Source organism: Aedes aegypti, unplaced genomic scaffold (assembly GCF_002204515.2).
Source record: "Aedes aegypti strain LVP_AGWG unplaced genomic scaffold, AaegL5.0 Primary Assembly AGWG_AaegL5_hic_scaff_823_PBJ_arrow, whole genome shotgun sequence".
In the NCBI taxonomy this organism is placed as follows: domain Eukaryota; kingdom Metazoa; phylum Arthropoda; class Insecta; order Diptera; family Culicidae; genus Aedes; species Aedes aegypti.
The window spans coordinates 1-21541 of NW_018736518.1; the positions used below are offsets into that span (position 1 = coordinate 1).

The 21541-nt window shown below is 39.4% G+C and overlaps 1 protein-coding gene across 1 annotated transcript; it reads left to right on the top strand.

The window, feature by feature from the left end:
• Positions 1–246: 246 nt before the first annotated feature.
• LOC5563889 (EH domain-binding protein 1) lies at positions 247–20486 on the top strand (the record flags this gene model as incomplete). The annotated part of the gene is given in 6 exon segments (XM_021857152.1): positions 247–609; positions 9792–9915; positions 9975–10071; positions 10143–10331; positions 10401–10548; positions 19129–20486. Coding segments are annotated over 5 exon segments (855 nt in total), but the record flags the coding sequence as incomplete, so codon positions are not given.
• Positions 20487–21541: the final 1055 nt, after the last annotated feature.

Here is a 21541-nt window from a genome sequence, read left to right on the forward strand (position 1 = left end):
CCCAGTACCATGTTCATTATTTCCATAATGCTTATTCTTATGAAACACTTTTTTACTCAGTTATTTATATTTGTAGCCCTTAAGGTGTCAAAGACTTCTTTTATATTCTCCTGTTTATGAAAAATATGGGTGGTCATATCCTCATGAAAAGCAGTATACACAACATTCACCTGGCTAATTACCCCCCACTTGCTTCAACATTTCCCATCTTCAATTTAACGCACACCACGCGAACCTTCACAGAATGAACGCCAAACGCGGTTACGAGAGCAGGCGCGAAAACTGATCGCCGAGACGAAAGCCAAAACGCTAACCCTCGATTCGCCGTCGTCTCCAACGAAGATCAGCACGGCACAGAAGATGAACTTCTCGCCGGAACGGACTATCTCACCGATCAACAACGTTCCGGAGTTCATTTTTCCCAGCGTCGGAATACTCGGCGCCCGGAATGGCAAAGATTCGCCGGTGCGGTTCGGGGCTGATGAGGCGCGAACCATCGACCGGGGGAGCGATGCCAATCGGAATCACCTGCTGAAGCGGGGGACGCCCTCGCCGAACAAGGTGTCGCCTTCGTTGCTTGAATTGATTGCGCCCAAAAACGAGGGGAGGGTGAGTAGTGTTATTTTGAGTTGATTATTCTTGAGTTTCGATTTGTTTGTATTTCATAATTTATATAATTCTTTCCCAATTATCATTGTTTATACAGGGTTGTTCAAAAAACCGTATTTGCTACATACCGTGCGTGCTCCATATTATAGACAGTTCCATATTCTGAACAGATAAACTTAATGATTTCAATCTTCTAATCCAAATTTTTGCACAAAAACTTTAATAACTTACATCAGCTACATATTTTATTATCGAATATCCGAGACACAGATTTATTTTGGCAATATTTCACGCGAATTTACGAAACATAAAGTTTGCACTTCGCCAAACGTGAAAAAAACATGGCCGCTAAGCCTGTGCACCAAGACGCCGTTCAAAACATTTGCTTCATTTTGGGTTGACAATATAATCAAATTCCAATCGTAGCTGCAGGAAACTGATCGGTGAGAATATATCTTTATATTATTTACAAATATTTGGATCTCTAATTAATCAAGTGTTCAAAGATCGGCACCAATTGTTGATTGACAGATATGCCGCTGCAAAAAGAATCTTCGTACACGACCCGTGGAAGCTGGAAAGGGCTATTACTATTGTCGGGAAGAGGTTTTCGAAGTAGGACAGCTGTATACGGAATTGATGTCAGTATTCTATACCCCAAGGTGAAAAATCTACTATACATAACCGCCCTGGAACACCAACCATATTGTCGGAAGAAGATGTGGATCGCATATCGGATTATATAGTCCGGTCAGCTAAATCTGGCTTCTCCATCGACATAAACCGCTTAAGAATATCGGTAGGTTAGTACATAGTTCTTTCCGGAAAATCAGTTGACTTTCCAAATAACATTCCGAGAAGAAAATGAATTCAGTTGTTTTTGCACCGACATCCGGATATTTCGAGACGTATCTCAATCTAAACAGCAAAGAAAGCGATCAGGTCCACTAAAAAGCCCTGGAGATTTGCTAATAGATTGCCTCTTCGAACCATTAATTAATATCATTGCTTTTGTTTGTTACATATGGATTTATTCCTGTCTATAATTAGGAACACTTTTGTCTATTATTAGGAACACTTCCTTGTTGACTGTTCAGAATAAGGAACATAGACACGGTTTTCAAAAATAAGTCGTCTGTCTGATCCCTTATGATTATACAACCAATGGTCCTATAACACTTCCCCGAATACCATTACCCCGAAAACCATCTCCCCGAAAACCAGTACCCCGAAAACCATTACCCCGAATGCAACGTTACCCCGAATGACACATTACCCCGAAAACCATTACCCCGAATGGTAAATTACCCCGAAAACCAGTTCCCCTAATACGACACTTCCCCGAAAATGAGTGATGCACTTCAAGAAATTCTTCAAGGAAGCTCGCGAATTTGAGCCTGAAAGTTTTCGGCTTAGTAACTACAGTTATCTCTCCCTAACTCGATATTGAAAGGATCATCGAGTTAGGGAGGTATCGAGATACAGAATACATTTTTTTCAATTTTCGAAATTTTGATTGTTTCGACAAAGTACATTTAAAATAGTAAATTAAATGTGAAAAATAGTAAATTTTTTGTACATTTGCCAACGTGACACTTTTTGCATAGTCTTCAAAATTTTAATTTTTTATCACCCTGAAATGACTTGTGAACCTTCATTTTACTATCACTATAATCATAATTATCAAATTTATGAAATTTATGAACATTTGGAGAATATTTGGAAATTTCCATGAAAATATCGAGTTAGAGAGGTAAACTTGCATAGGAAACTGAAACAGATCGCATCGAGTTAGGGAACATCGAGTTAGAGAGGTTTCGACTTACAGAGGGATCAAAGTATGCTAGATTGAAGGGACCGCGCATTCCATCGAGTTAGGGGAAATATCGAGATACAGAATATCGAGTAAGGGAGAGTTAAGTTACTACTATTCCTATTGGTGATTTTTTATTCTTTCAAACATCGGCTGTTCTTTCGAGGTTGTATAATGGCAGTGTAAAAATTTAAATCAATGATTTTCTCTTCATTGAGTTATAGGCTGTTCTTTCGAGTTGTACCGTTTGAGTTGAAGTTTGAGCAATAGCGGTAAAAAAATCGACTGACAAAATTGTCTTGAGCGAAATTCAAAGTTGGCAGTGACTTCAAAAAATAAATGAAAATAAGCCCCTGCATTACTTGTCTGTATTACATCTTGTCAGTATTACAATTTCCAAGAAGAGATTTTTTCATTCCTTGTTGTGCGCTCGAACAAGTCAGTTCAGTTTTTCGCAGTCGGCATATTCATTGGGTTTTTGCTCCACCGTCCGTGTGGTTTTTACCAGTTTTTGTGCCTCTTGAGTGTAGTGCTTAAAACCGCGCACCGCGAAGGAAGCGAACCAGATTGACAAGGGTCAACTGGTATCGTGCCACAATAAATTGTCACCTTCATCCCCCGGTGATTGGTTCCCCCCGTGCAAATCATCAGCGAAGACGGCGATACGATTTTTTGCCTACCTACGACGTGGAAGGCTAGCTGCTTTGCGGTCATCGAACGGGAACGGATAAGTAGCAAATTTCTATACCTATCCATACTGCTTTCGCATCTCCCAGAACAAACAGCGTTGAGTTCAAAGTTGTTTTTCGCTTCGCCTCTGTCTCTCTCCCGGAGCTATTTTGCTGGCTCTGTTAGGGGAGGAGTGTACAAAATAGTCCACTGACTGTTTTTTTTTTTCGAAAGTTTTTATTTTTATTTTTAGTTTTATTTTTTTGCCCTTATAGGGGGGGTGTGTACAAAATAGCTCACTAATTGATAAGTTTTTCTACTCATTTTTTTTTTCTTTTTTTTTTTACTCCACATTTTTTTTTAATTTTTGTTGATTCGGTTGCGGTTGAATTCTTTTCCGCATGGACGAATCGGATGGAGGCGATACGCCTCCTAAAGATCTCGTTGCTCGAACGCGGTTTTATCAACCGTCTTCGGCTGGGCCTTGGGTTGTCTATTTCCGGCGCAAAAATAAGATTTTGAATGTGCTCTCGATCTCTAGAGAGCTGACGCGTAAATATCCTGGGACCGTTATTCACCAAGTGAAGCAATCCAAGCTGCGTGTGACTGCACCTAGTTACAAAGCAGCGAATGAGATTGCTCAGCATGAGGCTTTTACTGTGGAGTATTTTATCTACATACCTGCCAGAGAGGTCGAGGTGGAAGGGAAAATTAGCGACGCAAGTCTGACATGTGAAGACATTAAGACTGGCAAAGGCATTTTTGAGAACCGGTCCATTCCTGATGTGGCTATACTGGATTGTAAACAATTGCAATCAGTTTCCATGGAAGGAAATAAGAAAGTGTTTTCGCCGTCAGCCTCGTTTCGTGTAACTTTTCCTGGTTCCGTTCTCCCGAAATTTGTTTGCATCGATAGTGTTTTTTACCCAGTGCGCCTATACGTGCCGAAGGTATTTAATTGTACCAACTGCAAACAGCTTGGTCATAGCGCTAGCTTTTGCGACAACAAGCCCCGTTGTGGCAAATGCAACCAAGCTCACTTGCTTGCACACAAGAAGCTGAAAAATGCAGCTACTGTCGCGAGGATCTTCATGACTTGCAGAAGTGCCCGGCATACAAAAGGCGCATTCGAAATGAGAGTCGCTCCATTGTGAAGCGCTCCAAGAAGACATATGCGGAAATGGTAAAATCTTTAAAAAAGTCCGCAGAAGAGTCTTCATCAGCCATCCCAGTTGGTAACTCTTTTCAAGAGTTGTCTTCCGATGAAGCAAACGACGACGAAACCGATGGGGGAGATTCCTCGGAGGTACACGCACCCGGTAAAAGAAAGTCTCCATCTTCTCCGGGACTGCGCCGTAAGGTATTGAAATCTTCCCTCAGAAGTTTGCCTAATTCCAAAGGAGGTGGGGCAAATTTGAAAATCCCGAAGAAACAGGTCTTTGATGCTTCCGTTCCGTGTTGCAGCAAAGATCTGCCGCCCCCGCCTCCACCGACTAAATACACTTCGAAAAGAAGCTCTAGACAAGATAGCAAGAAAAAAGCTACTGAAGTCCCTCGCTCTTCCTCGAAAACCCCCCGGGCTAAGCGAGGACTGATAACTTTTACGGCCCTTGTGGATCGCATATGTAATGCTCTCGGAGTTTCAGACTCATTCAGAGGCATACTCGTCCTTTTTCTCCCCGCAATAGAAGAATATCTCAGGGAATTGACTATCTCGTGGCCCCTCCTTGCTTCGATCATATCTTTCGATGGCTAATTCATCAAGTGAGGTACAAGATATGATCACTGTGCTACAGTGGAACTGTCATAGTCTAAAACCTAAATTAGACACATTTAAATTTTTGCTTCACAATTCCGATTGTGATATATTTGCACTCTGTGAAACATGGCTTTCTTCTGAAGATGATCTTAACTTCTACGATTTTAACATTATACGCCAGGATCGAGATGATAATTACGGGGGTGTGCTTTTAGGGATCAAAAAGTGCCACTCATTCTACAGAATCCCCATCCCGACTCATCCAGGCATAGAAATCGTTGCTTGCCAAATAAACGTAAAGGGTAAAGATCTTTGCGTAGCTTCTGTTTATATTCCTCCAAGAGTTTCAATAAACCGCCGTCATCTTTGGAATGTAGTGTCCTTGCTCTCATCCCCAGTTCTAATACTGGGTGACATGAACTCACATGGTACTGGATGGGGCGAATCTTATGACGATTATAGAGCGGCTATTTTCTATGACTTATGCGACGATTTCAACTTGAACATTTTGAACACAGGTGAAGCGACACGTATTTCATCCGACGGCAAAGAAAGCCGCATTGACCTATCTTTGGGTTCAAGTTCACTATCATTCGATTGCATGTGGAAGGTTATCGATGATCCCCATGGTAGTGATCACTTGCCCATAATAACCTCTATCAGAAATAATCTTGAAAGGTCAGAACAGTCAATTCAGGTTCCTTTTGACCTCACTAGGAATATCGATTGGCAAAAATTTGCATCAGCGGTAACTTTCGGTATCGAATCATTCAACACTCTCCCACCGTTGGATGAGTATCGATTCCTAACAGAATTGATTTATAAAAGTGCATTAGAATCCCAAAAGCAACGAGTTCCAAGTGCATCCTTCAAAAGACGACCAGCCACACCTGGTTGGGATGATGAATGCACTCAGTTGTATCGTGAAAAATCTAATGCCTTTAAAGCTTTTCGTAGATATGGTACCTCAGAACTTTATTTAGAGTACTCGAAGCTCGAAAAAAGACTGAAGAATCTTATTAAAGCGAAGAAGCGTAGCTATTGGCGACGTTTCATCGATGGCCTCTCGCGAGAAACTTCAATGACGACGCTTTGGAGAGTGGCTCGCAACATGCGAAACCGCTCATCCTCAAATGAGAGTGACGAATACTCCAATCGTTGGATATTCAACTTCGCAAAAATGGTCTGTCCAGACTCAGTTCCAGCTCATCCGCCTTTTTGGGAAACTCCAAGAGACGATTCTTTGGACAGACCATTCACTATGCTGGAATTTTCTATGGCTCTTCTTTCATCAAACAACTCCTCTCCGGGACGCGATATGATTAAGTTCAATCTTCTTAAAAATCTCCCTGATATCGCTAAAAGACGGTTGCTTGAGCTGTTCAACTCATTCATGGAGCACAACATTGTTCCACCTGAATGGAGACAGGTCAAAGTAATAGCTATTCAAAAGTCTGGGAAACCAGCGTCTGATCATAATTCGTACCGCCCGATCGCTATGTTATCATGTTTAAGGAAATTGTTAGAAAATATGATCCTATCCCGACTCGATCACTGGGTCGAATCAAACAACATGCTTTCCAGTACACAATTTGGCTTTCGCAAGGGCAAAGGAACAAACGATTGTCTAGCGTTGCTTTCATCAGATATTCAACTAGCCTTTGCGGACAAGGAGCAATTGGCTTCGGTTTTCTTGGATATTAAGGGCGCTTTTGATTCAGTTTCCATAGAAATATTGTCAGAAAATTTGCACAATAGTGGACTACCTGGAATATTGAATAATTTCTTGTACAATCTGTTGTCAGAAAAACACATGAGCTTCACTCTCGGTCAACTGACAACTTCCAGAATTAGCTACATGGGCCTTCCCCAAGGCTCATGTCTGAGTCCCTTGCTCTATAATTTTTATGTTAAAGATATTGACAACTGTTTGGAAGAACCATGCACGCTAAGACAACTTGCAGATGATGCTGTGGTTTCTATGAAGGGCCCACGAGCGGAAATCTTGCAAAGACCATTGCAAAATTCCCTTGATAATCTATCCACTTGGGCTAGAAATTTAGGAATCGAGTTTGCTCCGCAAAAAACTCAACTGGTCGTATTTTCAAGGAAGCGGAATCCTGCCCAACTAAAGCTTAAGCTTGTGGGAACAGACATCGACCAGTCTTTGACTTCAAAATACCTTGGGGTCTGGTTTGATTCAAAAGGCACTTGGAGAACTCATATTAGGCATTTAACGGAAAAATGCCAACAAAGGATCAATTTTCTACGAACAATTACCGGAACATGGTGGGGTGCTCACCCGGAAGACCTCATAAAACTCTATAAAACAACCATTCTCTCTGTTCTAGAGTATGGCTCTTTCTGTTTTCTCTCAGCAGCAAACTGCCACTTGATTAAATTGGAACGAATTCAATATCGTTGTTTGCGTATCGCCTTAGGGTGTATGCACTCGACACATAATGCGAGCCTAGAGGTTCTGGCAGGGGTTTTACCGCTACAGAACCGATTCTGGGAGCTCTCGCTAAGAATACTTATTAAGTGTGGAGTGAGCAACACACTCGTCATCGAAAACTTCGAAGAATTGCTCAATCTGAACACTCAGTCAAAATTCATGAGAGTTTATCTCTACTACATGTCATCTGACATTAGCCTTCCATGTTATAACCCTCCACGTGTACGCTTCTCCAATGACAGTTCCTCTGTTGAATATGATCTGTCCATGAAACAAGCTATTCATGGAATTCCAGATCAACTTCGATGTATAACTATTCCAAGTATTTTCAACGCAAAGTTCCAGAATGTTGATTCCTACAGGAGATATTTTACTGACGGGTCACGTATAAATGGATCCACTGGCTTCGGTGTCTTCAATGAAAATTCTTCCGCCTTCCGAAAACTTCAGGAACCTTGCACGGTTTATGTTGCTGAGCTGGCAGCAATCAACTTCGCATTGGGGATGATCTCAAACATGCCCGCAGACCACTTTTTCATCTTCTCGGATAGTCTCAGTTCAATCGAGGCACTCCGATCGATGAAACCTGTAAAGCATGCATCTTACTTTCTTACAAAAATAAGAGAGCAGATGTGTGCACTGGTCGAAAGATCATATAAGATTACCTTTGTATGGGTCCCCTCACATTGCCTAATTTATGGCAATGAGAAGGCGGACTCTCTCGCAAAGGTGGGCGCTGAGGAAGGTGAGATTTATGATAGACGAATTTCACACGATGAATTTTTTCATTTAGTACGTCAAAGTTCTCTTCACGGTTGGCAAAGCGATTGGCTAAATGGCCAACTGGGACGGTGGTTACATTCCATAATTCCTAGAGTTTCCTTGCGAGCCTGGTGGAAAGGTTTGGACGTAAGTCGAGATTTCTGTCTTGCGGCCCGAGGTAGACAACCCTATGTTCCAGTTAGAGATGTGTTGGGCACCCGCGATCTTATTTATATGGTCGCAATTTACGATTTTCTTTGCTCGTCTTGTATAAAAGTTTAATTCTCTTGTGTTCTCTTCCCCAGTTTTTTTTTTGTGTTTTGTCCCCTTTGTGTTGGATTGAGGATCCTGGCCATCCGGCAGTCGAATACCGGCAAGAAATCGCTACCAACGCCATGAAACAAAAATCAAGATGCCACGTTATACCTCCCGGATGAGCTGCTGAGAACCCTGATCCCAATCCCTACCATGTCCTTCCTTCAAAAATTGTGACCACTAACCTCGAGCTGCCACGAGTACCCTGGCTCCAGCCCACATTAATGTTGAAAAAGTCAATTGATTGTATGTAAAAAAAAATACAAAAAATGAATTTCGGCTCCGTAAAGCGTTGAACGCATTTGAGCCTCAAATAAACGAACTAGATAAAAAAAAAAGAAGAGATTTGTCCTTCTTTTAGTTATCGGCTATTCTTTCGGAAGTTGCACTAACAAAGTGATTGTTGGCATCATAATTATTGACGCTTTCAACAGTGATTTTTTTCTTCTTTTATCATAGGCTGTTCTTTAGCGATGTACTTTTGAAATAGTGGTCAGTTTAATATCAGTTAACATTTTCATCTGACATTTTTCAAACCATAGTCTAATGACATTTTAGAATATGTTGAACTCGCATTGCCTCCAGCAATATAAAAATATAATTATACATTAACAAATAATATAACGCTTTTGAAAGAGGGCGGGAAATGTATCTAATATTAACATGTCAGCATTATCATCAGTTCGAAAAATGATTTATTGCTGTGAACACAATCATTCTCACAAAATCAAGTACACGCCTGTGAGTAAAATTTGGGTTCTCACCTGGCTCATGAAGAATAGCTGTTGATTAAAAGAATAATAAATCTTTGATAACATTAAGAACAAAAATTCAAATGAAAATCAAAATTCTATGAAATAGGTATATGGGATTCATTTGTCGGATCTTCAATTTTTCGTGCCAAGAAAATTCGGGGTTATGGTCCATTCGGGGAAATGGTATTCGGGGTAACGGACTATTCGGGGTAATGGTTTTCGGGGTATTGGTTTTCGGGGTACTTGACCATTCGGGGTATTGACTTTCGGGGTGATGGTTTTCGGGGTAATGGTATTCGGGAAATGTTATAGGATCACAACCAATATCTAGCCATAAGTTAAAATATATATTTAGCACATGCGAAGGTAGTAAATACCGAAGACTAAGAAGAAAAACTCTTCTTTTAATTAAGCCATTATCTTCAGATTTTCTTAAGCGTTCAGAATATGGTGCCGGCACGGTATCGCTTTTCATCGGTTTCTAATATTTCTTGAAAGTTTAAATTTAGTTAATTTTTTTTGGTGGACATTCAGAATCTGACTTACATAAAATCGAATAGGCGGTTTGCAGCAAAAACGATTTTTCAACCACTTCATACATTCTTTAAAATCAATTCTTGAAAATAGTTAACGATTTTCTTCATTTACCTCTAGGTGGAAAAAGTCAACTATATCCAAAGTGAGCTGAACAAACTGGAACGGGAGCAAGAAGCCATCGATCAGAAGGCCAATGCCCTGGAAAAGAAACTACGAGCTGTGATGGGAGGCACAATGTCCAGTAATGATCTTTTTAGTTAAAAATCAAGCTCTTTTCAAAAATAACTAAAATCTTTTCAGATGTGAACGAAACCGAAGATCAACTCATGTCCCAGTGGTTTACGTTGGTCAACAAGAAGAACGCCTTGCTGAGGCGGCAGATGCAGCTGAATCTACTGTAAGTGGCAAATATTTCAAAATGAGATCATCTAATTTCTCGAAATTCACGATCGACCAATCCAATTGCAGTGAACAAGAGAACGATCTTGAGAAAAAGTACGACATGCTGAATCTGGAACTGCGGGCGGCCCTCTCGATCGAGGACTGGCGCAAAACGGAGGAACAGCGGGAGAAGGAGGCCCTGCTGCTGGCCGAACTGGTCGCCATTGTGGACAAGCGCAACGAATTGGTGCAAAATTTGCACAGCCAGGAGCAAGCGTAAGTTGAGCTTGAAGGAAAAGCGTTTCACATAAATCTACATAACTGTTGTTCCAATATTGAATACAGAATTGAGGATGACGACGAAATCGAACGTAAGCTGGAAACCGTGGACATTAATCACAAAGACGAAAAATGCGTCATTCAGTAGGCTTGTTGCTGGGAGATGTTTGAATACTCAAAATTCGATTGATACGAACTGGATTTATGTCCTAAGGTAAGTTGTGATAAATTTTAAACAAAAGAGAAGGTACAGACAAACAGACGTAACTCTTAGAACAAAGCACTATCAAAACCATAGTCACGCGGACATGTACGCCCAATGTTTTAATCTGTGTGTCTTGCCGATGGGCCAGGTAACAAGGCATACAAAATTAACAAGGCAGGCTCAATATAGGGTATTCGGCCGAATGCCGTTTGACCAAACGCTATTTGGCCGAATGACATTTGGCCGAATTACGAACAAAAAAATCAAATTGCTTCAACGCTGAAGTTAAGGATTCATAAGTGTGGCCCAATAGCTGATCAGCTAATTAATTTGTTGATTGTTATTATGTGGCCGAACGTCATGTTTTTCGCTATATTAGTGCACCAAGAGAATAATTAAAATGATCGGTTGATTCAGTACGAAAACTCGCGTTAAGACTCTAAGCTGATGGTTGGTTCATGTCTGGGTTACCACCGGTGTGCTAGGGTTTAGAGTGATTTTCATCAGAATTTTGTTCTAATTTTGAACATAGCTTGTACTTTCGATTTGTGCTAGTGCCATAACTATTGGCAACAATTAAGCTTATATTTAAATTGGGAATTTTACCTTCTTTAAATCATCGGCAGTTCTTTGTAGTTATATTGATATAACAATTATTTGCATTTCGCTTAAATTTCTATAAGAGATTTTTACTTCTTTGGATCATAGGCTGTTCTTTTAAATATGTTTCATAGTTTATAGGAATTATGGCTTATGATACGTTCATAAAGAGTCTTATAAAAAGCATACTTTTAGAACAATGGTTAGCTTAGGTGAGATGCCATTCTTCTCGGAGATTAACCCTGCACCGTTTATCAGTAAACCGAACGACTCGGTGAACACTTAAGTCAAGTAGGCTCACTGTTTCTCTGTTGTAGAAAGGAGAAGCTAAAACTCGTGGTTGCTATAGTTTTAATATAGTTAATTAATTTATTTAGTACATTCAAATCATTGAAGCAAAACGATACTACAGGAGGACGAATAAGCCGTAAACCGTTTTATTTACTGTCAAACGCAATGCAAAAACCTCTGCTGGCAGCTATTACCATGAGCTAGCAGAGAAGTGAATTATTGCTTACATTTAGGATGTCCTTCTTTAGCATTGACTGTTTCTTGAACTTGAATCATCCTAAACAGCTGATCAAAGATGATTTATCCTTCTTTAAGAATAAACTGTTCTTTGAAATTCAGCTCTGAAATTCATAACAAATGCATGCTAACAGTAGTTCACTATTCTTTTCAGTTTAGGCCAAACGGCATTTGGCCAAATAGCATTCGGCCAAATGACATTCGGTCAAATGACCCGGTACCCAATATAGTACACCGTGGGTGGTAATGCATATACGTCATATACGAACAAAAACGATGCGAGTGCTGCTGGTGATTGGCCACCTACCATATAATTAAAACGATCGTTAAAAAGATGGTCGATGGACAATGATGAGAGTGTGACGTCTGTTTGAGAAGAGAAGGCTCAATAAAATGTTGATTTATTTTCATAATGTGTGTCATAATGAAGACCAAAACAAATGATGTCAGGAGAATATGATAGATAAACCTGGAGTGAAGTTACCTACATTTAACTTTATTTTTCCCACGACTTGGTTCGATTTTTTATTAAATTGCTGTTTGAGTTTGGGATGCGAATCTTGTGCTTCAAATGCGGTAACACAAAGTAGTCAAAGGTTACTCAGCAGCCATGATACAGATCACCGCCAACCTAGCACAGAAAATCAATCTTCGACTTCGCCTTCCTTGTGAAAAATCTCACCGCGTTTGGTGTTCCCGCATTTGAAATTTGCATTTCATTTGTACCTACAAACAATGTTGCAAATGGACTTAATATTTCTTTTCGAGATCAGTTCATATTTCTTTAGCTGTTTTCCAACATTAAAATTAATTGTGAAACAGTTGATGATTCGATTAATCTGATGAATATGGCTTTATATTCTAGTAACTATTGCTTAGTATTTATCTGATTCGGTTTGTCTCAAGTTCGTCGCAAACCAAAGGTCGGTGTTTGGGAAACACTGATCAGAGCAAGTCTTTTCCGTTGCACCCTATTTGTGATCCCACCCTGGCCGTCGTCGCTTGCTTGTTTATATATAAAAAAGCCAAAAAGGTTAAACAGGCCTGGTCTAGAGGAATCCCTGAAAGAATCTCTGTGTGAATTCATGGAATAATCCCTAGAGGAATCTCTGAAGAAATTCCTGATAAATCCTTGGGACGAATTCCGGGGGGGATACGTGAAAAAAAAAAATCCTATATGAAACCACAGACAAATTCCTGGAAGATTTTGTTGTGAAATCTCGCGAGGGATTCTTGATGGAATCTCTGGAGAAGTTCCTGGAAAAAATCATGCTATGCAATCATTGTGGAATACAGGAATACATGCAGGAATTGTTGATATAAACTCAGAAGGAATTCCTTGTGGTATGTAGAATAAATGGTGGAAATTCGGTGAAGGGATTTATGTAATGAGTTCCTTAAGGATTCCCTGGTGGAATCATCGGTAGTCTCTAAGTGACAGTTCATGATGATAGATGATTTCCTAGCGAAAACCCTGGAAGATTTTCTAGCGTAATTTCTGCCAGGGCTCTTATCAGAACTGGGTGATATGAATAAAAAACTTTGAACTTTACTACATGTAGCATCTACTCAAAAACAAAATCCACAAAGTTTACTACACTTTTGGAATGAATAAAAAACTTTTAGAACATGTAGTACTTACTACTTTCGAACATGAGCAGTGACTGAAGCTGCACGTTAAGAAATTTCCATTCAGAGTGCAGAGTGATTCTGCACGTAAAGAATAATCTATTCAGAGTGACGCTTAAAATTAATACAATCATGCATATGAAGAAGATGCATGGAATCTAATCGATTACGCGACAATTTGCACAAATCATGAAGGTGCTGTTATTTGACAAGATTTGTAGTGTAATTTTGCGATTAGTCTGGTATTCTCTCTATGTCTATGATTTTATGATGATGGTACATCAAAGAATTTTCTGGGTGGTTTTCGGCCTTCGCCAACGCCGATGATTTTTTAAATACTAGCTTAACATTTATGAAGAGATCTTTAGATTACAGCTATTAAATTTGGAACCACATATTTTCTAGCACCAGTACTGAGTTTCTGGTGAAATTGCGGTAGAATTTTGATGCTCCCCGTGTGTTTTCTTAACAGTGTTTTCTTCTAAGTGTTTCTGTGATATTCTCGTTATTTTGGTGGGGTTTCTGATAGTATCCTGGGACTGTCTAGAACTTAGAATGTAGAGATTTTTATGAGAATTGTAGTGATTCCATTGGTAGTCGTTAGAATTCAATGAGGATCTCCCCTAAAACACCAGGGTTCCCTTTGAAATTATTAAAATTCTTAACGATTCCACAAAAAATCCCATTGAAATCTATAAAATATTTACCGACATTCAAAACGTTTATATTAAAGCTTTACTTTGAAATTCCAACGGAACTGGAGATCAACGGAATCTTAAAGGTTTTTACAATAATTACAAAGATTGATTTTCGGAATTACAAATATTCACACAATAATTCGCAGGAATCCCACCGCAATCTCATAGCTTCTTACAGAAATACCGTCTCAAAGATACCCACAGAATTCCAAGAGATTAATATTCGGAATCCCATTCCCACCCCAATTTTAGAGTTTTTACCAGGTTCCTAATATTTCCGCAATATTACTAGAATGGTTTTTTAAATTTTCAGAATTATCATAAAAAATCCGACATCCCTATAGGAATCTCAAAGTTCCTACAGGAATTCCGGAATTCAAAAGGAAATCTGAGATGTCAGAATTTACACGTAAAATTCAGAATTACTTTATCAATATCTGAATTCCTACCGACATCCTAAAATTCCTAGAAAATAACATAATTATCGTAATGCCAGAATTCACACGGATATTACAAATTGCTACTGCCGGTAATCTTACCGGAATCTCAGAATTGGCGGAGCGAAAGTTTTCGTAACCTCAGAATTCCTTTGCAAAACTCAAAATACCTTCCGATATATAAAAACTCATATCGTTTTCCCATTATTCCATTCAATTCCGCAAACTCAAGGCATGTGTAGCAACCTCTGAAGTTAACTACCAGTATAGCTTTGTAGTAAATGCTACCTTTATTCATATCAATGCGTTGTTTGTAGTATGTTCGAAAGGTGTAGAAAGAAAAATGACACAAACATGTTCCACTCGTGTTCCACATATAGCGTTTACTACCGAGAATGTAGTAAACTCAACTTTACTACATTTTATTCATACGGCCCACTGGGTCAGTATTTTAATGCATGCCATTAAAAAGTATTTTCTTTAAATGCAACGTCTTTAAAGTCTTTTTATTAAACAAAATGGTCTCTAAAGTTACTATTTTCACTTTTCTCCTTGCTGTGATTCCTGGAGAAACCTTCAGAGGTTCTTACGCGATTGTTCCACAAGTTCCTCAGGAGTTTCTTCTCAGATTCCTCCAGTTAAAGCCTTAGGAACTTTTATATTGATTTCTTAGCATTAGAAATGCTTGTAGTGATTTCTTGGGGAATACATTAAAAGACTCATCCAAACATCCTTCCAAAAGTACACAACAATTCTTCTAGGATTTCATTCAGAAATTCCTCCAGAGATTAGCAAAGGGATGCTCCAGAGTTTGCTCAAGTAAATCCAACGCTACTACCACCAGTAATTTCCACAATAATTACGCTGAAAATGTATCCCAAGAAAATCTTCAGAGTGATTTTGAAGAAATTCGATTAGGGATTTTTCCAGAAATCTACAAGATTGCTCCAAGAGTTCCTTCGCCGATGTTTCCAGTGTTCTTTTAGGCATTTTTATTTCAAGAGACCCAACAGATCATCCACGATTTACACTCCCGTGCAAAAGTTTGGGTTCACCCCCTAAAAAACATACAAAAGCGTTCTGTCCATATCTCAGTGAAAATCTCTAAGCCACATTCGAAAGGCAAAGAGTTATTCTTACTTCGTATGTATTTTTCCAAAAAGATTTTTTGAATTTTGTATACTTAATTTTTACTTAAAGTTGTTACATTTTTCAAAAAACACACTGAAAATCATATCTAATTTCCTCAGCATTGGATCGACCACATTTTAAATCAAAGTGTCATTAGAATCGTAATCTTACATTCTTTGAAGAGACCCCACGAAATTTTGGTGGAAAAATCTTAAAAGTATTCAAAATCAATGGAACAGTCAGTCAAGTCATCGTGCAAAAGTTTGGGTTCACCCCTCAGTATGATGCAAATCGTGCAAAAGTTTGGGTTCACCTGAGCCGCACGCACATCATTTTTGTCATTTTTCAACCGATTTTAATAGTTTAAAGTTTTTTTCGAGCGCAAATAATGGCGCGTACATGATTGGTTTGAGATTTCACAGATTTAAGTAAGTTCAGGTGCACCCAAACTTTTGCACGATTTGCATCATACTGAGGGGTGAACCCAAACTTTTGCACGATGACTTGACTGACTGTTTCATTGATTTTGAATACTTTCCAGATTTTTCCGCCAAAATTTCGTGGGGGCTCTTCGAAGAATGTAAGATTAACTCAACGAAGGCGCGCCCCTTATGATTTACTGGTTATGACTGGGTGAATCAATTGCCACCCAACATACAGCAACAAAGACATTGTCCAAATAACTGATCAATCGTGAGTTGGAAAGCTTGCAACAATGTTGCGTCCTGTGATTGTCATGACAATTTTGCTTTTGATTGTATCCGCAAAAGTTAGGATAAACGGTTGTGAGCGACCTTGCTTTGTTGTTTGTTTTTCGTCTCCTTTGATGACAATATGATTCACTGGTCATAAATGATCCATTTTCTGATAGAAACAAAACATGAGTGCTGATATTTGGCCACGCCTCGGAAACCTAGCCATAGCCTCGCCCTGCTGTTCAATTATGCCAGGTATTCTATCCAGGGTAGGGTTTGCTTCCGTTGTTCTTCCAAACATTTCTCGAGTAATTCAAGTGAATTCTTCATGGTTTCTAAAAAAATCATTTAAGATTTCACATTAGCAAATACCTACTAAAGCAATCATTCAAATAAATCCTCAAATCATTCCTTCAAAAGTTTCTTCAGAAATTCCGTCTGATGTTTTTCGAGGAATTTCTTTTGAAAATTCTGTTGGATGTCCAGGGATTCGATTGATTATTATTACAATTATTACAATCTTTGCAACTGGACTTCTTCAAAAGATTCAGTATTGCTTTCAATGATCCTTGCAGGAATTCACTACAAATTTCTATCACTTTGTGATTTTGTTTAGATACACCACCTCAGGAATTTATCTAATAATTTTTAAAAATTTCCCTATCATTTTCCTTGGAACATTCTCGGAAAAATCCTGAATTCTTCAAGGACTTCATTTAGAAAATTCTCAAAGAATTTCCTGAAGGAATCTTAGGAGGAATCATTTGCAAGGAAGGAGGAGGAGAGGGAGTTAAATTGTATAATTAACAGTGTATGTTGCGGTGTTTTCGTTTCACTGGTGTTGTCGAATGATGTGCAAGTTCCGTATCAAGTTCAAGGTCATAGCAGGGGTCGTAACAGTAGGGGATGTGGTGATTTCGTGTTCGTTTACAGGTCCAGGGTCTTAGCAGGGGTCATATTAACGTAAAGAGTCCAGCCTCTTTTAAAAATATTATCAGCTGTCGTTTCTTTACCGCGTCATTTTGGAGGATGCTGTCGATACCGGTGATCTCGTGGATTATTCTTAGGTGCTCCAAGGTAGGACAGTTTACCAGAAAATGTTCGACGGTGTTTTGTGTCCTGCATGTCTCGCACTGGCGGTGGAAACTGCTCCCTGTGCTACCCATGTCGTGTTTCAGCCGTGTATGTCCCGAACGCAGCCGAGAGAGGACGACCTATTCCCGGCGAGCAGGTTGGTCTTGCCATGTTGTTGTGGTGTTTTTAATTTTGCGAAGGAATAACCCTCTGTTCCGGTGCCATTCTATGGACCAGGCGGTCCAAAGTCGGAAGGGGTTCAACCAGGATTTTACGTCATCACGGGGGATCTTTCTGGATACTATGCCATTATAGACTATACAATTTTATTCCACTAGAGTATATGATATCCTTTCGTACGCTGTTGATTGTATTCAAAAAATCTAGCCAGATCGTTCCGCTTGATAACGCTGAAAATGTCGTCGACGTATCTCCACCGTTTATCCGGTAATACTCCTTGTTTCTTTAAATTTGCCCTAAAGTTCGCACAAAAACGGGGAGAGAGTGTTTCTCATGGGTGCTCCTTTCATCTGCTTGTAGAAATTTCCTTGAAATTGAAAGTAGTTCTCGCCCATGCACAATCTTGCTAACCTTATGTATGTCCTGACCTTTTCTTTTCCATGCTGCATCCATCCTTTGGGGTAATAACCAGTCCTCGAGAAGATTTAGGGAATCCTTTACTGGAACGCTGAGGAAAAGAGCCGAAAGAAACCATCATCTCGACATCCTCGATGTGTCCTAACTCTAATAGTTTCTGGGAGAACTCCTGGGTGTTTTTAACTGACCTAGTGAGGAATGGATTCGGCGTACTCTGAAATTCCTTGACATTTCGCCAGTTTATGAATTTTTAAAGTTTTTGGATTTTGATCAAATGTGTATTTTTCAATGTGCTTTCCATACGCTTCGATCCCACGATTTCCAACACGCTAGACTGGGCACGTTGACCAACTACGCCACAGAACTTCTTTCGATTCTTAACGATTCTGTAGCGCAATCGGCCAAGCTGAAACTAAAATCCGTCACGACTCCATTTTCTCCTTCACAATCCTACATCTCCTTCGGCTTTCTTAAGATGCCCAATTCGACTATCCTAAGCATGCCTATGAACAACAGTCAGAGATTTTATTTTCAGCGTCGCACTGTTGCCTTGTTTCCACCATACTACCAACGTTGGCTCAATGAGATGGTTAGTAATGGGGCCGGCTTTCGACGTGGTCGTATCTCGTCAAATCGACCCCTTTTGCTATAGAGAGATCGCCGCTCGATTTTACGCAACTTGGGTTGTCATGTCTATTACGGACTCAGAATGGCGCTTCATACATATATTCATTTAAGGGGCCTTCCTTAGCCGAGTGGTTAGAGTCCGCGGCTACAAAGCAAAGCCATGTTGAAAGTGTCAGGGTTCGATTCCTGGTCGGTCCAGGATCTTTTCTTAATGGACATTTCCTTGATTTCCCTGGGCATAGAGTATCATTGTACCTGCCACACAATATACGTATGCGAAAATGGCAACTTTGGGAAAGAACGCTCCCAGTTAATAACTGTGGGAGTGCTTATAAAAACTCATATTTCCTAATTCCTGTCGGGGAAGAACCACCCTCGGGCTGAATTACCCCATAATAAAGAGTCAATTATTATTATTACTTATTCCTGTGTGCGTTGTTTTTGATTCATTAGCGTACCTTTTTGTTAGATACTATATAAGGGTAATGAAAGTCTCAAAAATGTTTTATTACTTACAGCTCGTGTTTTAATTCGTCACATAACTTTTTCAATTTGTTTCATTTTTTATTCTAGGGAATCTATGGAGATTACCGTGCATCTAGCGTAGTGTAGATAGCTTCTTTTCATAAATACAGAGTTGTCTATCGTCGTTCCAAGGAATATGCCGTGACCGTGGTGGGTACAGGAATCCGCAACCGCTCGTACTTCAAAAAAACCTTAAGGCGTACTACTTTTCCCACATCATCGTTATCGGAACCAGTGATCGTGACTTACCAGAATCCAACCAATTCATCATCAAACATTTTGAGCGGGGAAAAAAGGAAAGGTACAATCGTCAGCGCCGGGAAAACGGTTGAAAACTATTTACATTTAGCAGTCAGTTGAGTCGAAGTTTATCGAGGTATATTTATCGATTCAGTGTCAGTTGTCTTTTTAGTATCGATTCCGTCCGGGAGATTTGATTCCATCGTGTCGTCGTAATGTACTCGATGTTGTAATGGTTGATGATACGAAGGTACCTACAGCTGCAACCTATTTATATTCCTTACCATGGTCCCTACTCACGCAATACGTGCAAACGCTGTTAGTTGTCCTTATTTGATGAGGGAAACTGTTTTCTTTTCGACAAGAAGGGATTTCATTAAGTTTTAAGTTCTCATACTCGGCTCTCAGTTGTACATATCTGTTAATTTTAAACCATGTTTTAACCAAAAAAAAAAATCGAATCATTTAAGCTCTCCAAAACACCATTATCAGTCAATGGATGTGAGCAGCTTAGGAACTTATTTTATAAGGAAACATTCTGTGTGCAAATATTTTACTCGTTTTAAAACTTTTTTTGGAGCTCGGTTAGAGGCGCGGAAGACATATTGTACCCTTTTGAGGTAATGATTACAATAATGCTATAAAAGGAAACTTTTACGTGATACCAATTGTGGAAAAATCCCAATTTATAAACATATATTTTATTTTTGTAAGCTTTTTTAGTACATCAGACTTAAGTAGTTTTCTCTGACATTTGAAATTCGTAGAGAAGAAAAAGTAGATTTTGCGCTAATTCCAATATAACCTAGTAGAACTTTCACAGAGGAGCTTTGGAAGGGTTTCAATCGATCCGATAGCTGTTTTTGAAGCCAGTCTTGAGTAGCTTTGGCTTGCTTTTCTCCGGCACAACCGCAGCAAAAGGATTAGGTAAACAAGTCAGACAGAACAAGAGAATTATTACAAATTATGATATTCTAGTCATTCGAGTAGTAGTTGTAGCTAAACACGGGGAAAACTAATTTAATATATCGTATGGATAATGATAGTATTATTGATTCAACTGTGCTCTATATATATACACAATACCACAAACACAAAAAATCACAAAACTCTTAACTACTGCTAGACGAACAAACGAAGATGACTCGACTAACCAAAAAAAACAACCAGAATAAAACGGTATATAATGGAAACAGAGAGCTCTAATATATTTATATATGTAGTAGTCATTGCAGAGGAAATGTGAATTTTATACAGTTGAGAAACTCCTTGTTATCCCTAAAACTTGTTTTTGTTTAGTCCTGGCTGATATTGAAAATAATAGGGGTTTGGTTAGATATATCCCATTTATACATTTGTAGCTGAGTAACAGCTTAGTCAGCTAAAATGAGTATATTTTATCTGAATAAACTGTTATTCAGCTGAAAATGTTACTTGGGTTTCGTGTCAATTATTATTTCCGGGAGAATCTAATAGCACTTCTGGAACCAATTCTGTCACCATCAACAGAATTACAAGATGAAGTACTAGGAAACCTACTGTTATTATTAAATAGACATTTCATAGGTATCCAAAGAAAGAAAATTAAAGCAATGCTGTCAATAGAATTGAAGGATTTTTTCGAATCAATATAAAACTTTCGTAACTTTTGTTGTCGTTGAATAATCCTAGACTGCTAATAGTTCCAGAGTTTTCAACATGACCCCTCCACCGTTTCTTCAAAAAATCGGTCACAAATTTCTGAAGGAAGAGTCGTAGGCTTTCTTCTTTTCCTGCTATTGTTGCTGGATTATTGGGCCGAAGTACGGTAGGTCAAAGCACAGACAAACAGACGTCACACTCGCATCTTTGTTCATCGACCACCTTTTTAACGATCGATTCAAAAATATGGTAGGTGGCAAACCCACCGCCCGCAGCGCTCGCATCGTTTTTGTTCGCGTTTGACGTTTACACACTACCGTCATCTGTTGGCCCGTCGCACAGTGCTTCGAACGTATGGCACTTGGGGCAGGGTGGCCACCAAACCGGGAAAAACGGGAAAAGCGGGAAAAAGACGGGAATTTGAAACCACCGGGAAAAAAACGGGAAAAACCGGGAATTTGAGAAGATCACCGGGAAAATCGTTTTGAACGAACATCTTTGAGCTTAAATCGAAAAACCAACCTCCATAATAAGTTATAGAAAGTAGTTATGTTTAATGATATTGCCAAGAGGCATCCGT